The sequence below is a fragment of the Egretta garzetta genome, unplaced genomic scaffold (assembly GCF_000687185.1).
Source record: "Egretta garzetta isolate BGI_Z169 unplaced genomic scaffold, ASM68718v1 scaffold505, whole genome shotgun sequence".
NCBI classification, from domain to species: domain Eukaryota; kingdom Metazoa; phylum Chordata; class Aves; order Pelecaniformes; family Ardeidae; genus Egretta; species Egretta garzetta.
Window position 1 is genome coordinate 520,786 of NW_009259711.1, and position 15,442 is coordinate 536,227.

Sequence of the window (15,442 nt, forward strand, 5' to 3'; positions counted from 1 at the left end):
CAGCTCGCCGGGCAGCGCCAGCCTGCGCGCGTTTGCCAATGGCTCAGCAAAAACCGCCCGTAACACAACAGGAAACCTTTTTATAAAGCTGAAGCCCACACCAGCTGCAAGTCAGCAGCTTCCTTAATTTAGGAAGGGTGTGGTTTTGCTAGAGCCAAGATGTTAAAGACAAGCTGTGCCAAACTTGGCTTAGCTGCAGGGTAATTTAAACCTTAACTGTAAAGCATCCTTCTAATTACAGCCCTTTTAACTAATTACAGGTGGAGTTTTTTGGTCTTGCAAAGGTGACAGCTTTTGATGCTCTCTCCCCACGTTCAGCTCCAGGTGAAACTTGGCCTGTCTACGATGGGCAAAAAGGTGAGAAGATGCCCCTTGCTCAGCTGATAGGAGCCACGAAGCTGAAGTTTCTGTAATCAGAAGAGCGGGAGGGAAAAAAAACCTTTCTGCAGATAAGTCAAAGACGTAAAACTGCTCGATTCAGCAGCTGGTTCTCTCTACAAAGCAAAGGTTAATCCGTCTTCAGCTCTCGAAGTTACACTGGTAACTGAATAGCTCCTCCAGATGCAGACAGACAACCGTGAGACACCCACAGACAAGCACTGCTGACTTTTCAGTTGCACGCCTGAGAGACCACGCGCGCATTTGATTATCACAGTACAGCCAGCACCAGACCGTACGTTCAACCTGACGCCATCAAGACCTTAGAATCATAGAATCATCTAGGTTGGCAAAGCCCTTTAAGCTCCCCCAGCCCAACCGTTCCCCTACCCCTGCCATCCCACCCCCAAACCCTGGCCCTCAGCACCGCCTCTGCCCGGCTGTTAAATCCCCCCAGGGCTGGGGACTCGACCCCTTCCCTGGGCAGCCCCTTCCAGCGCCTGACAGCCCTTTTGTGAAAAGATAGCTTCAACAGCTTTGACTTGAATCAGTGGCATGGTCCACAAGGTCATTCAGTGTAAGGAAGGAGAATAAAATCGGAAAAGTTAGAGTTCTGTATAATTAGAATAAGTAGTGACGCTGTAATTAATGGTCAGAAAAAAATTAAGAACCAGGAAAGCCAGGCTAGAGACAGTTCATCTCCCTGTGATGATGGAAAGGCCATTTTTGCATCAAATGAGACTCAGTCACCGTCTCCTGCCACCCAGCCTGGGCCGTATGCTTGGGCAAATGCTTCTTGTAACGTTCCCCAAAAGTGCTCACCTACCCCGGGCCCCAAAGCCGCAGACGCTGCGCTTTCCTCCCTCGCAGCCAGGCAGCTCTAGCACTTCACCACCCTCCATTAGAGACTTCTCCTAATGACTACCTTAAACCTCCCTTGCTACAGTTTAAGCTCATTACTTCCCATTTTCAAATTGCAAACTGCAATTAAAGCCCATTCAGATGCTTCTGAACACCCCAAAAAGCAGCCCATGCTGCTTCAGAGCAATTCCTATTTTGGGGAGAGAAAATCCCAGCTGGAGGAGCTGCTGTCGCAGGGCTCACCCAGGTTTCTCCTTACAAGACAGCCATCTGCGGACGGGGTCCTCGGCATGCCGTGGCAAACCAACTCTAAGCAAAGCTTCAGCTTAGATTGAAATTAAACTGGGAGTACTGAAGTAGATTAAAAAAAAAAAACAAAACACCAAAACATGGAGTTAAAACCCTCTGGGAGAGGAATAACGCTGGGAATGGGTCCAGCAGCCGTCACTTAAAAACCAGACGGGGTTGTTAGAAACCAGCAGTGTTTAAGGGCACCTCTGCACTCACGGCAATTATCCGCTGGGTTGGATGCTACCGGCGTTCGGGAGCCGATTTACAGCCGGAGCGGACATCCTCGCCTTGAGGACGGCAGCGCCCATCAGAGGAGCGGGGCAGGCACGGCTCACACGTCAAGTTGAAACACACGGCCCCTGTCAACCTCCTGCCTAGAACTGCAAAGCAGGAGGAAACCCGCAGGTTTCTCACCCATTTATTGAGGAAAAGGCTCCGGAGGGAGCTGCAGAGGGCATCTCCCATCCCATCGCACGCGTGCGTCGTAGGCTCACAGTGTTTCGCTGGCTGTGGAGTCGCTGCCTGAATACAGTAAGATTTTTTTTTTTTTATGGGTGTATTCTTCATACGGTATCTTTTCTATTCTAGGACTTAAATCAAACAGCAGGTTTATTATCACAAAACGGAAAAAAAAAAAAATTAAAAGAACAATCTCCAGTGGTTAATGTTCTGTCCTTCCTCAATCACAGCATTCAGAGACCAGAGTCCTTCAGTCTCATCCAGAAACATACCTTGCACTGGGATATGACTCCAACTGGGATATGACTTGAAAATACCATGGTTTCAAGTCTCCTGGCAATGAAAGACCCGTACGAGGAACGCAGCCGCAGCAGTCCCAGGACCTCGCGTTCATCTCTCCTGCTGCCGGAGCAGCTGGAGGACAGAGAGCCCACATTGTCCCTGGTCCCTCCTGTGTGACCTGGGCTTCGCTCCCCACCAAAAGGCTTCAGGAGAAAGAGCTCCGGGCCCTGCGAGATGGGGCATTCGTGGCTCAGGGGAGCAGCTCCCTGCCTGCCTTGGTGTCCCCAGCTCTGCCTGTGCTTGGCAGGACCGAGCCTGACCAGCCCTCGCGGCTCCGCTCCCATCCTGGCGCCGACAGCACGTGCCCCTCTCAAGGGACCACGTGTGGCAGGCAGGACAGGGACACGTGGCCTTCGGTCCTTAGGAAGGGGGGTGGCAGCACGTTCTTGCCTCCCGTTGGCCTTAAAGACCATCTCGTGGGGTGAGAAGAGGAGGACTTTTGGGGCTGCCCCTGTTGTGAAGCCGCGCTGAGCGATCTGCTCGCCCCCTCACGTCTGAGCAGCACTTTATAAAGCAGTTTAACCCGTGTGGGAATCTGGTTAGGCTGAATAAACCATGAGTGCACTCCTCATTAAAGGAGGCTTAGACTGAATTAAAATCCTTCTGCTTAATAAATGAGGTTAAAGTCAGCCCAGATTAGAAAACCCGTATAATAAATCAGCCCTCTAGATTCAACCAGCTCTCGACTGCTAGTTATTTTTTCTGGCTGCTTTTAACCCTGTTTTCTCCCTCGCACTGAGCAATGACACGGTGGTGTCACCTGGTGACACCAGGCTTTTGGTCGACCCCCAGCTCAGCTGCCGGGGGCTACGGGGATGGAGGTGGGCGACTCGCTGTCGCGATAAAGCCCTCACAGAAAGAGCAGGAACACCACGTTTTGTGGGCTGAGGATTTGGAGGGCTGAATCATCACACAAAGCGAGAAGGATTAAGAGATTCAAAATCAGAAGGAGGGAAGGCTGGGGTGGGATGGGAAAAGGAAAGAGCAGGGCTGGGATTAGTTACTTCAGAAATAATAATAATATCATCTCAAGTTACCAAAATACCGCACTCCCGGGCTGGACCAGCGACGTAGAGGGGGTGGGATGTTAATAAAAAAATGTGATTGCGCATCACTGTGCCCCGCATCCTATGCTGACTGCCAGGGAGGCTTTTTTAGCTAATTAAAGGATAACGATCCTTTACTTCCAGGCCACAGAATCACTTGGCGTGACAACCCCGAGCCTCCCTTCTGCAGAGGGAAACGTCTCCCTCTCCATGAAGGGGATCCCTCCCTTCCCCAACCGGGAAACACGGCCCAGAAGGGCAAACAGGGTTGATTTGTGGCAGAAGCCAAGGTAGGACCCCAGAAAAATCACCCTCCCTTTGAGACATTTAAGACCAAGGAAGCATTTCCCCCGCTGTCATCTTGTCTGAGCAACGGGGAGCAGTCCCCCGCTGATGCTGGAGAGGATCTGACAGCGCAGCCGCTGAAGGCGGGAGGCTGGGGCAGCTAGTGAACGGCCTAGATGTCAGCACACCCATTTCACTGACCTGGGTTTCTGAGGGGAGTCTTTGGGCTCCTTTGAACCGAACCAGCCGCTGGTTTTATGCTTCTCATCTCCCCCTGCCATGGCATGGACGGACGAGCCGTGGGAGGGTCCCACTTTCTCCCCCTGGCCTTTGCTCCCCACGTCACTCTTGTTGCCCCCGTGATGGAAGAGGCCGCCCTTCGCTTTCTTGTCTTCCTTCCTCGTTTCCTCGGGTTGTTTGTCCTTCGTCGTTTCCGTGGAGAAGACCATGGGTGTTGCAGCCTGAGTCGGCTTGTTCTCTAAGCGGCTGTTTTCTTCCATCTTGGCCCTGCCCAGGTGGTTACTGAGAGTGACAGCTTTCGTGGAGACCTTGAGCTCCTCCTGCAAGGCTAAGCTGGGAGGAGACGGGATGAACCTGGGCTCGTCTCTCTGCTGCGTCCTCTCAAAGTTGCTGGCCCCCCAAGGCACCTCGTGGGAGTCGGGGTGGAGGGGGGTGAAGCCAAAGCCCTCCTCCTGCCGTCTGGGGACGCTGGGCACGGACAGCGGTGCAGAGCTCTGAGGGACAGACACGGGGCTCTTTGGTGCAGGCTCGTCGCTGTAAACGTGGCTCCCGTTGATGCAGAGGGAAGACCAGGACACGGGATCGTTCTTTGGCTTCAGGTTTTGGATTGCTTTGGGCTCCAGGACCGGGCTGACTTGGGAGACATCGTCACTGAATGCTCTCTTGTGGGTCAGCTTTGGAGACGGCAAGTAGTCTTTCACTGGAGGACATAAAACACAGAACAGAGGTGAGGCCATCTGAGTCACAGGCACAGGTACGACAAGCATCGTTATCTTCTATTTGCAAACACTGAAGAGATCTGCGAAATCATACCAGCTTTCTCCCTCCCAGGCTCTACCGGATTATAATTACATTAACTAGAAATGCAAAGCACAGGTCGCAAGTATGTGGCTATACAGGCTATAGGATATTTCCCCCAGCACATCACCTTCCACTGCAGGATCCGGAGAGGAGTCTCTGTAAGACAACAAACCCCCTGTCTGAGAGGAGCTGGGATCGATAATAAATGCAAGAAATTACCCAGAAGCTACTTAAAGGGCTTATGCTTCCGTGTGATTTAAGGGTTTGCATTGAATAAGAGACGACGAGCCTCTGAGCTCCGCTCCGACAGGCCAGGCTGCTGCTTTGCATGATGTACGCCAGGAGGGTCCAGCGCCTGCTTCTCCCACCGCCTGGCCCTGTGGCGACTGCTAACGCTCAGCAGATTTTTGGGGTTACGTGGAGAGCCCGGTGAAAAGGACTGCCTGGACTCCGGGCGACAGGCGGCTGCTCGCCCCCTCCTAGCCAGAGGTGCTGTCGCCTTCACCACGACGCGAGGATGATGGGGCCAGACCAGTGCCTCCACTCGCCCCCGGACCACGCACGGCAACGTCACCCAGTAGAAACCGAGAGGCATCACGCGGGTGGCTTCGCCAGCATGGTGAGGAGCAGCGCGTACCCAGGGACTCCCACCCAATATGGGAATTTGCTGTCTCCAGCCAATTAAACCATTTAATTATATATTTTCTTTCCAAGGGACGGCAAGAATTAATTCACTACAAGGACCTTTTTTGTTTGCAAATCGCCGCTCTCCGAGCGCCAAGAGCTCAGATTGCTTTAATCACCGGGAACCGGTCACTGCTTCAGCTTTGCCTCCAAGCCGGAGGCGTCTCATTAGGGAGCGGGGCAGCAGGGCAGCACCGGGCTCAGCTTCGCCCAGCCCTCTCCCAGGGGCTCGCTGCTACGAGTCAGCGTCAGCGACCCACGTTTAGGGGGCAGAGAAGAAAAGGTCCCAAAAGAAGCCTCGTAGCCCGCAAGCTCGTGGTGTGCAGCAGGGAGCACATGCAGCGTCAACGTCAAGGCAGGCTGTTCATATACAGGCTCAGCATGAAAAGCAAAATCACAGACATCTCCCCCCGTCCTGGCAAGCACGTTACTGCCAGCCCGCAGAAAGTCTCGGAGGGTTTGTGCAGGATGCGGCTTCTTAGGTAAGCAATTAGTTAACAGATTTGCAGGAAAGCCTCAACAGTTCCTTACAAAGAAAAGAAGGGGGGAAAAAAAAAAAAAAAAAGGGGGAAAAAAAAAAAAAAAAAGGGGGAAAAAAAAAAAAAAAAAGCGGTGGTGGTGGTAGATTAAAACCGTTATCCTCTTACCAGAGCGCTCCGTGGACAGACTGCTGTGTCTGCTCGGGGATTTGGTTACCTCGGGAACATTTGCGGCCAAGCCCAGGCTGGCAGAAGAGATGGTGCTGTCGGATCCCAGGGAGGTGTTGGATTGCGTCAGGGACGACTTGCGCAGCTTGTTCTTCAAGAAGAAGCCCTTGACTTTGGACTTCTTGCCCCCAATGTCGTAGTCATCCTCCATGTCGAGGGCGCCCATGCTGCTGGGGATGATGGCAGAGGCCGACTCCAAGTCATATTTCTTCTTGCCTTTCACCTTATCCTTCAGCTTGCCGAAGGGTGACCGCGGCTTGTCCTTCATGGACAGGTCGAACATGCTGGCCGTGAGGTTGTTGCGCGTGAACTGGATGCTCACCAGGATCTCACCACGCTCCTTCTCCTTCTTCCCAGCCTTGGAGTGTAGCTTGTGCCACCTGGAGCCAGAGAGGAAAAAGAAAAGGCAATGCCCCTCTGTCATTTCCAGGAGCTGCAGGCCAGGAAGCCCTCGGGGAGATTGCTGCTGGGCGGGAGCTAGCACAAGCGCCCCAGAAGTCCCCTAAGTCAGAGACAGGCAAACACCACGCACGGAGGTGTCGCACAGGACCAGACCCCTCCCTGACCCGCGGCGGCTTTGTAAGAGCTCCGTCTCCATCCCTGTCCTAACACTAAATACTCTCCTTCCACTAAACAACCTGGCAAACACCACCTTGCTCACCCGGCCGTCAGATACCGCCGTGCGTTTCAGGGGAAAGTTACCAGTGGCTGAATTTTTGTACGGTCAGTTGGTACGTTGCTGTGAGCCCATGTTTAAAAAAAAGACAGTGCTTTGTGCTTGCATTTTAAATATTCAAGAGCCAGTGACTCAGAACAAATCCTTTCAAGTCAGAGACAGTACGGTAATGGCAAAGGCACTCAACAACATTCATTAAAATAACTTTAGGCCAGACCTTCCACGCCTCAGCCTAAATGAAGATGCTGAAGCTTGCCTAGAAGTGTCCTTGCAGCAAGCGTTTAGGGGATGCTGCATCCCGGGAGCTCTTTATGGGCAGGAGGAGCTGCCGTGCAGCACCCATCCTATCCGATCTGATCCAATCCTATCCTATCCAACCCAACCCTACCCAGGTTACTGGATTTTTGGGAAATATCTGCATTCTGACAGCCGGACGATGGCAATCTCCAGCCTGCGGTACAGCTTTGGGATCTGCGATGACCTGATGTGATGGTGGAGGATGCAGCAGACCTATACATCCATCACCTCCCCTTCCTCCAAATCCCTCAATTCTGCTGACATGTCCGTAAAATTTGAGGCAGCCAGAAGCCAGAGCTGAGGAGGGAAAAGGATTTTATTTTAACAACCCCTGTACCGGTCGCCAAAGCCCAGCACCACGCTGCTGGGGCTGGTGAGAGCTCCCAAAGGAGATATTGTCCATATCCACCAGTGCAGAAGCCTCGACCGACTCCACAGCAGGTTCCTGGGGGATGCTCCCTGCTGCCCTACCCCAGACAAAACCCATAATGCAGAGTTTGCTCCGTAGCTTGGCACACAGAGATGGAAGGCGCATGGGAAAAGCCTCCAAAACATTCACTGCACAAGGGAAAAAAAAACTTCCCAACCTCCATTTAGGGCCTGATCCTTCCGCAGGGAATAGCCTGCGCACCGGCAGGGCACGGAGCAACCCCTGGTGTGTGAAGGGAAAGGTGCCTTGCCTCCTGCCAGCTGGAATGAACGGTGGGCGAGGACATGAAAGCAAGAGATCATAGAATCACTTTGGTTGGAAAAGCCCTTTGAGATCATCGAGTCCAACCTTTAACCTAACCCTGCCATCCCACCACTAAACCCTGTCCCTCAGCACCTCATCTATCCTCCTTTTAAATACCTCCAGGGATGGGGACTCACCACCTCCCTGGGCAGCCCCTTCCAGAGTCTGACAGCCCTTTTGGTGAAGAAGTTTTTCCTAATGTCCAACCTAAACCTGCCCTGGCGCAGCTTCAAACCATTCCCCCTCGTCCTATCGCCCATTACCATGCCCAGAGGCACCTTCTACTTCTCCATTTCACCGTGATACCACGTTCAGATGGGGCAGCACAAAACACAGGCCACGAGGGAACCATTTCTCCCCCAAAACCGCTGCTGACCCAGTGGTCCTTCGCCCCTCCTGCGAGATGCCCCGTCCTTCTGCCCCAGCTCCAGGCACCGCTTCCCGGGGCGGCTGCAGCAGGACGAGGGGGTCTCCAGCACAGCCACTGCCCGGCAGCTCCAATCCCTCCCAGATCAAAGCCTTACAATTCCCCTTAATAAGGTGCAAGGCAATTTGTATGTTCAGGAGAGACCCTGTTTCTCCAGGACATGCTTTGTGGGCAAAACACACAGCAACGGGAGGTGGAAGAAATTTCTCGACCTGGGTTAACAATTTCCCAACGATTTCCCAGAAAATAAAAATCCCGGCAGTGTTTTACATCCACTTGAAAAGTGAAGTCACTGAACAGAAGAAAAAAAAAAAAAAAGGGAAAAGGAAAATGTGAAGGGATGGAGATGGGTGTGACCACGCTGAAATCACCAGGGCGAGGAGAAAACTTTAATCGCATCCTCCAGAAGTTTCTGAATTACTGCTGGAAAAGTTATCGCATCTTGGATGAGCGGAGGAGGTGGAAAACTTGGGGAGCCTACACCGTACCTTGGGAAGGGGGCACAAACCCCCTAACTCCCTGCTGGGATGCCGAGATAAATCAAAGGAGCGTACAGCTGGAAGGACCCAGGTCCTTCACGGTCCAATTCTGCTGCCACCGACATGCAGAGGGGGCAGCGCTTGGGAATTTCTGGGCACAGACGTGGGGTTAAAATCCCCAGCGAACCCATTCCTATTCCTACCGCTTGCTTATCCCACTGCAAAATTTTCAATACCCAGGCTTCAAGCTTGAAAATATCCAGGCATGCAGGAAAAAAAAAAAAAAAAAAAAAAAAAAAGATAAAAACCCAGCATTAACCCCTTACAGCAAGCCAACAGCGGCAAAGAGACAAACTGCCAGGGAGGAGATGGGGGAGCAGGAGCAGGCGAGCCGGGTGGACTCTTCCCATAGGAATGGTGAGGAAAAGGCTGCTTGGAGCAGGCTGTGGCCACAGCGCATCCAATCTAATGCTGTTCAGTTTGATGCAAAGACCTGGAAGAAATTCAAGCGGGAAGGGCTGCAGCAGCCTGCCAGCTGGGAGAGGAGAGATTTGGGGGCTGAGTCGTTTAGCAAGGCGGGGGGGGGGAAGAGGGGAAAAAAATAACTTGTGAGTAGTTTTTGCATCTTACGTCATCCCGTGGAAAAAGAATTAGAGAGAAAACCTGGGTGGATTTCCATAAGGAAAGGCACAAGCTTGAGGACGACGAGACGTAACAGCCCGTAAGAGCCCTGCGCTGGCTCAGCTCAGGCGGATACGCTCTCAGCATCTCCCATCCCAGCGCTTATAACGCTGGGGTCATTAAAATTAATTTGGGTGCTCGGCGCTGATGCCTTTGAAAGAACAAGCCTTAAAACCTGATCTGCTTCAAAAAGCGTCCGTTCAAGGAAAAAACCTTTGCTTATGCCGGTGCTGGATTAAGGAGCTATTTTTGGTTCCCAAGACCTAAGCAGCAGTCGGCAAGCAGTTGGGACTACACCTCAAACAGGGAACAGAGCTATTTTTAGGCTGAGCTCTAAGTTTACGGCACAAGAGGAGTGTTTGGGAGGATTAAGTTGTTCCATGTTGGGTTTTTCTTGGTTTTTTTATGAATCAGTTCCAGTGGAAACAGGAGGTACAAACACTGCCTGGGCTGGGATGTGGCAGGAGAGCAGGATTGGGGCAGGTTTCAAGTCCCAGCCCAGCTAAACACGAACGCCCACAGCATCTTTTCACTATTAAAACCCATCCCACACCCCTCAGTTTCCCACTTTTCCTCCCGATCAAGCCCTGGGCAAGGTGGGGGTTGGCCTGGGGCCACCCGAGGCCAAGCCGGGGAGGGAGACGTGATCTCTTTTACAGGACTAGATGATACACCTGGAAAAACAAACCAGCTGCTGCCCGTCCCAACCCTTTTCCAGGTCTGAAATAGCAGCCGTGGGCTTTGCGGCTCAGGCTCAGACCAATCGCTCTGATTTTAACTGGGTTATATTAATCAGACCGTGGAAGAGGTGCTGGCACAGAGGAGCACGGGGAGATCGAGGAAGCCGTGCCAAGCCTGTCCAGCGCTGAGGAACCAGGACTGCAAGGAGGTGGTTTTGGAGGCATCCCTTGAGGAAGGTGCCACCAGCTTGGGTCCAGCTCCTGGCTGCACAGGACATCCAGGACAAGCCACCCACCTCTGGGCCACCTACTCCCGGGGAGTGGCAACGTTTGGAGGGGCCGCAGCCTGACGTGGATTTTGCTAGTTAAAAAATGTTCAGTTAAAGAGGCTCTCTTGTCCTGGTGCCAGAGCTGGTGGGGGCAGGGAGAGGGATTGCTCCTAGCTAAGGAGATGTGCCCGGGTCTGTGCTCCTCCCCTTGCTCCCTGCAACTGGAGACAGGTCTCCCCCTGAACACAGAGCAGAGGATGAAACCTGCAGCTTCCCAGCCTGCTGGTCCCACATTAACACCCTTCTGCTCTGCGGAGAACTGCTCCTTCCCACCCTGCCCACCTCCAAAGCCAGGCGATGCTTCTGCTGAGACGCCTCGGCCCGGGCTGCATGGAGAGCCAGGCTTGCTCAGAGACATCTCCAACACGACGCGTCCAGGGAATGCAGCTCGAGCCGGCTTGAAGACACAAGCTGCAGTTTCAGGCAATTAGCTTTTGCTAAAAAAAAAAAGCCCAAACCGCGCATTCTTCCCTCTTACACCCCACAGGTCCAGCGCCTCCGTGCATCGGGTGCCTGCCTGCAGCATTGCATCACGCTGGGTGCACATCCCCCCAAAGGCAAGGGGCTTCTCCCAGCGCCAGCCCTGGGATCTGCCGTCCATGGATGCTGTGGCAGGGAAGGGGCAGGCAGACACCCAAGCCCCAGGCCCCTGGGCATCTCTGCAGGGGGAAGGAAGCAGCGAGCCGCCCCAGCACACGGGGACGGGAGAGGAAACCTCAAACAGAAAACTCCCTGCAGACGCCCCACAAAGGGGAAGGAACTGGAGGCCCCTGCGAGCTCTCGGGCAGCTCCTGGGATGCGAGAGGCGCTCCGGGGGTTTGCAAGCTCACATCCCGCCGCAGTAACACCGCTGGCGAGCGCCGATGTACGGAGGAGGGCTCCCCGGCCCCGCTGTGTGGCTGTGCACGCTCATTTAGGTCACGGCGTTTAATCAGCACCGCCAAACTGCCTCCAGACAGCTCCAGCAAAACCCGTCCCTGCGCAAAGGCTCCTCTCTCCTCCCACTCGCCTCCGCTGAGAGGCAAGGAGAACGGCGAGCCGCGCAGCACGGCTGCCAAAAGGCAGGTTTGGGAGGAAAGGCAGAAAGCGCCCGCCATCTATTTTTACATTTGCTGTTGCCAGGATCAATCGGAGCAGCAGGGGAGGCACGGAAAGCAGAACACAAAGCGCTGCTGTATCTCCAGGCCCCCCCAAAAACACGTGCTCTCCCTCATCCTCCGGCAGCATCCCATACGGGAAAGCCAGCTAGTGCTGAGCAAAGGGAAAAAACCACCCTGGCACGGACACAAGAGCGTAGGAGCTGTCTGCTAAGGAGGGAAAGCGACCCCACGGAGGATGCTGACAGGATGGATTTGCTCGGGGTCAGCGCCTGGTTCGCACCGTCACCCCTCCTCTGCTCTTCGTCCTCCGTTGGGCTGCAGGTGACGGTTTATGGGGGAGCCCCCGCTCCTAGAAACCCTGCATCAGGTATCTGAGCTACAAGGGCAAACTGCTCGGGCAGTGTTTTCTCCCCGTCAATGAGAAAACTCATTTATGAGACATCTGGTCTGCACAGGCTGCCCCAGCACCTCCCAGGATGGGAGGAACGAGCTGCTGGGATGACCAGGAGGACACAGGGCCAACCCTTAACAGAAAAGCAAAGCTGACCGTGATCTGAGGCTTTCTGGTGTCACCTTCCACGTCCCCCTCCCGATAAACAACTCCTTCAGCACAAACCCAAGCACAAAGCCGAAGCCCCCATTCTGTCAGTGGCTTCGCGGGTCGGCATCCCCCAGCCCTGGGGTGATCCAAGCTCATTTCACTGGTTTGGGATTACTACGGTCGCATGCAACATCACGCAGGGGAGAAAGCCCAGCAACACCAGGACAAGATCAGGCAAGCAAGGCAGCGCACGCAACGCAGCTCTGAGATGCCATCATCGGGGCCCCATCCTGCCCTACTTTCAGGGAGGACGCGGGTCCCTCCAAGGAGGACCATCCTTGCTCTCCCATGGGTCCGGTTGGGGTCTCCAAGAGATCCCCATCCACCCTCCAGCTCAGCTGGACCTACCTCACCCCAACAGATCTATCTCATGCACCCTGGGTACCTTCAGCAATGGTTCTCCAGTTTCGCTCTCGGACTGGTCCCAGTGCTTTACTAACAGCGAGTTCAAGAGCACTTCCTCGGGTGGTTACGTCCCTTGGCGACTCGTGGTTTTCACGGATGCGCTCAGGGAAGGATGGACAGCTGGAGCGCTTCTGGAGAACTTCAGCCCCCAGGTGCTTCCCAAAAGCCTCCCAAAACCACTCAGCGTTGTCAGGGTGGTCGAGGTTCTCCTCAAACTGAGCAGAAATGCTGCTGCCCCGCACAACTCAGCTGCCCGAGCTGCAGTACAGAGCACGCGACAGCCCAGCACGGAGCCAGTGCCTCGTCCCCCACCGCACCAGCCGGCCATTTGCTGCTGAGTCATCCCTGCAACAAGGTCAATCTGCCTTACGAGAAGAGTCCCAAGTCTTTAATTAAAGACTTCTTGGGTCCCTACGGTGACAGAGCAGGACGGAACGCAGAAAAGGCAATCCAGGAGGAACAGGAGCGTTGGCAGAAGGAGCATCGCTCCTCCTGGCATGAACCCCCTCGATGGGCACGGCACGGGCAGCGAAGAGGCGTTTCGGTGAGATAAGAGCTGAAGCAGCCCTGCGGGAACACGCATATCACATCGGGCCAGGAGGAAGTTCACCTACCCGAGAAGGGAAGCGTAGGGTGGAAAACAACCCAAACCCTGGGGAGTTTTGTACTTTTTGTCCAGCTTCGTGTTTTTGACACAGCTTCCCCCGGCGGTGCTGGGAAGCTTTTCTGCAGCGTAGGTTCCTTTCGTGTTGGTTTTGGATGGCCTATTTTGCAAGGTGATCCCTGTAAGCTGCTAAAAGCACAGATGGAAAATAAACACAGGCCGATTCCCCCGTGGATGGGGAAGCAAGAGCTCGAGCAGCTGAGGTGAGAAGAAGTTCATCCCCAAATGTTCTTCTGAGAAGCGCTCGAAAACAAACTTGAAAAAACCAACCCCCCCCCCTCCAGCTCGTTAGATAATTCAGCTCACTGCTAACGAAGCAGCTCAACTCTGCTCCTCTAATGTGTTCCAGCTTTGACAGGACCAACTCGGCTGCTCAGGAGAGTGCTGGCTAAATGGGATGTTGGAAGCAAAGAGGGGTGCGAGGGGACGGAGCTATGGACTCTGCGCTGGCACTCCAAGCGATGCATTACCACAGCCGATGTGGGAGCACAGGAGAAAATCCCAGCACATCCTCACCCCTGCATCCCAGCCGGAGCGGTGCCCCACAGGACCCCACTGCCTGGCACCTCCTCTTGGCCGTAGGGGGTACTGGGGTGGCCCAGACCTGCCGAGCCCCCAGGCAGGCTGTTCTCTTGAGCCTGTACACAGAGGAGACAGAGGATGGTTGCCCAACCACCCCACTGCCCCCAAATCTGCCCCCAGGGCCTCTGTGCTGGCTGGCAGAGGCAAGCAGGGGGTGATGGCGTGGAGGGGGACCGCGTTAGCAGAAGGGTAGGCAGCAGGGATGGAGAAGAGCCATCAGCCACCAGGATGGTGCTGGCAGGAGAGCAAAGGCGGGTAACTTCATTGCAAATCAATTTAGGCTAAGAAGATCAGAGGCTTTCCCCTCTCCAGCACAGGATGGGCAGGTCGGAAAAGGAAAGGAGGGAAGATTTAAGGAGCTGTAAAACGGAGCATGAAACATTTATGAATTGAGACAGTAATAGCAGGAGACAGAAAGCGATCTCTTCAGCTGTATTTATCCGCTTACTCTCCAGAGCGTGCAAGGTTTGCGTCCTCCGAGTTGCGATCCAGCCGATAAAGCACATTTGTGGTCACCAAATGACCTGAAGTGCCCGGGCATAGTGAGGCTGGGGGACGAGGTCCCCGTGCAAGGATGGGAGAGGAGGCAGCGCTGCTGATCTGCCGCCCCGATGCACAAGAAACCAAGGGCACAAAGAAAAATTTAAAAAAAAAAAAACAAAAAAACCCCCCAAAAAAACCAAAACCAACAAGCCAGACGCCTACTTTGCAGGGTTGCAAAGCACGGCCGACACCGAGGAGCTGCTCTGCAGATTCCCCCTGTGCATCTGCTTCTGGGGAGCTACTTCATGCACAACCCAACGTGCACGGGATGGGCAGGAGAAACCCGGTTTTGCCATAAACCCTTTTCCACTTCCAACTGGGAAGAACATCACGGCAGGGTTTGCACGGAAAACCTTGTACCTAGAGGCAACGCAAGGCTTGGGAACGCAGCGTCTGTCCTCCAAAGGGGAAACCGATCCCAAAATACCAGCTACACCCGCTTCGGCAACAGGTCACGCATGGATTCATCGCATCAGCAGACGCTGCAACCCGCTCTCGGGTGTGAGTCACGCATGGGAAAAAGGGGGAAAAAGGGAAAAAGGAACGAATCTTAAACCCAGCAGCAGGTTGCTGTAATTACACACACCTTTGCCCTCGGCAGACTTGCCGGCAGAGACCCCCACGTGCTGGAAACGCAGAGCTGGGGAGGCCATGGGATGCTGCTCCGGGGATGGGGCTCCCAAACCCCCAACCCGGGCTGGAAAGGCCATCCTGCTGGAAACTCAAACCCCGTGTCCCCAGCCAAGCTTCTGAGAAAGCAAGCCAATTCCCATGGCAGTTATTTGCAGGCCTTTGCCGGAGCACAGGCTGCAACAAGCCCTGGGGCAGGAAGAGGGGCAGCAGCAAAGGTTTAAAAGGCATTTTCACTTGGCAGACCGCAGGCAGAAAGGATGCAACATCTTTTTTGGACTCCAATTGTCCAGAAAGCCCCGTGCAGCAGCCGTGAGGAGGCAGCAGCCCGTGCCAGCACGCCGGCAATGGATCAGCATCCAGAGAGAGAGGTCCTGCACCTGGGTTGGGGTAACCCTCGGTATCAGTACAGGCTGGGGGAAGAAAGGATGGAGAGCAGCCCTGCCCAGAGGGACTTGGGGGTGCTGGGGGGTGAGAAGCTGGACATGAGCCGGCCATGGGCGCTGGCAGCCCAGAAGGCC

The 15,442-nt window shown here is 54.4% G+C and overlaps 1 protein-coding gene across 1 annotated transcript in view; it reads right to left on the reverse strand.

The window, feature by feature from the left end:
• RAB11FIP5 (RAB11 family interacting protein 5) overlaps positions 1 to 15,442 on the reverse strand; it is a 57,975-nt gene that overhangs the window by 18,339 nt on the left and 24,194 nt on the right. The window contains 2 exon segments of the mRNA XM_035894467.1: positions 3,864 to 4,602; positions 6,035 to 6,474. Of these exon segments, the coding sequence (XP_035750360.1) occupies positions 3,864 to 4,602; positions 6,035 to 6,474 (1,179 nt within the window).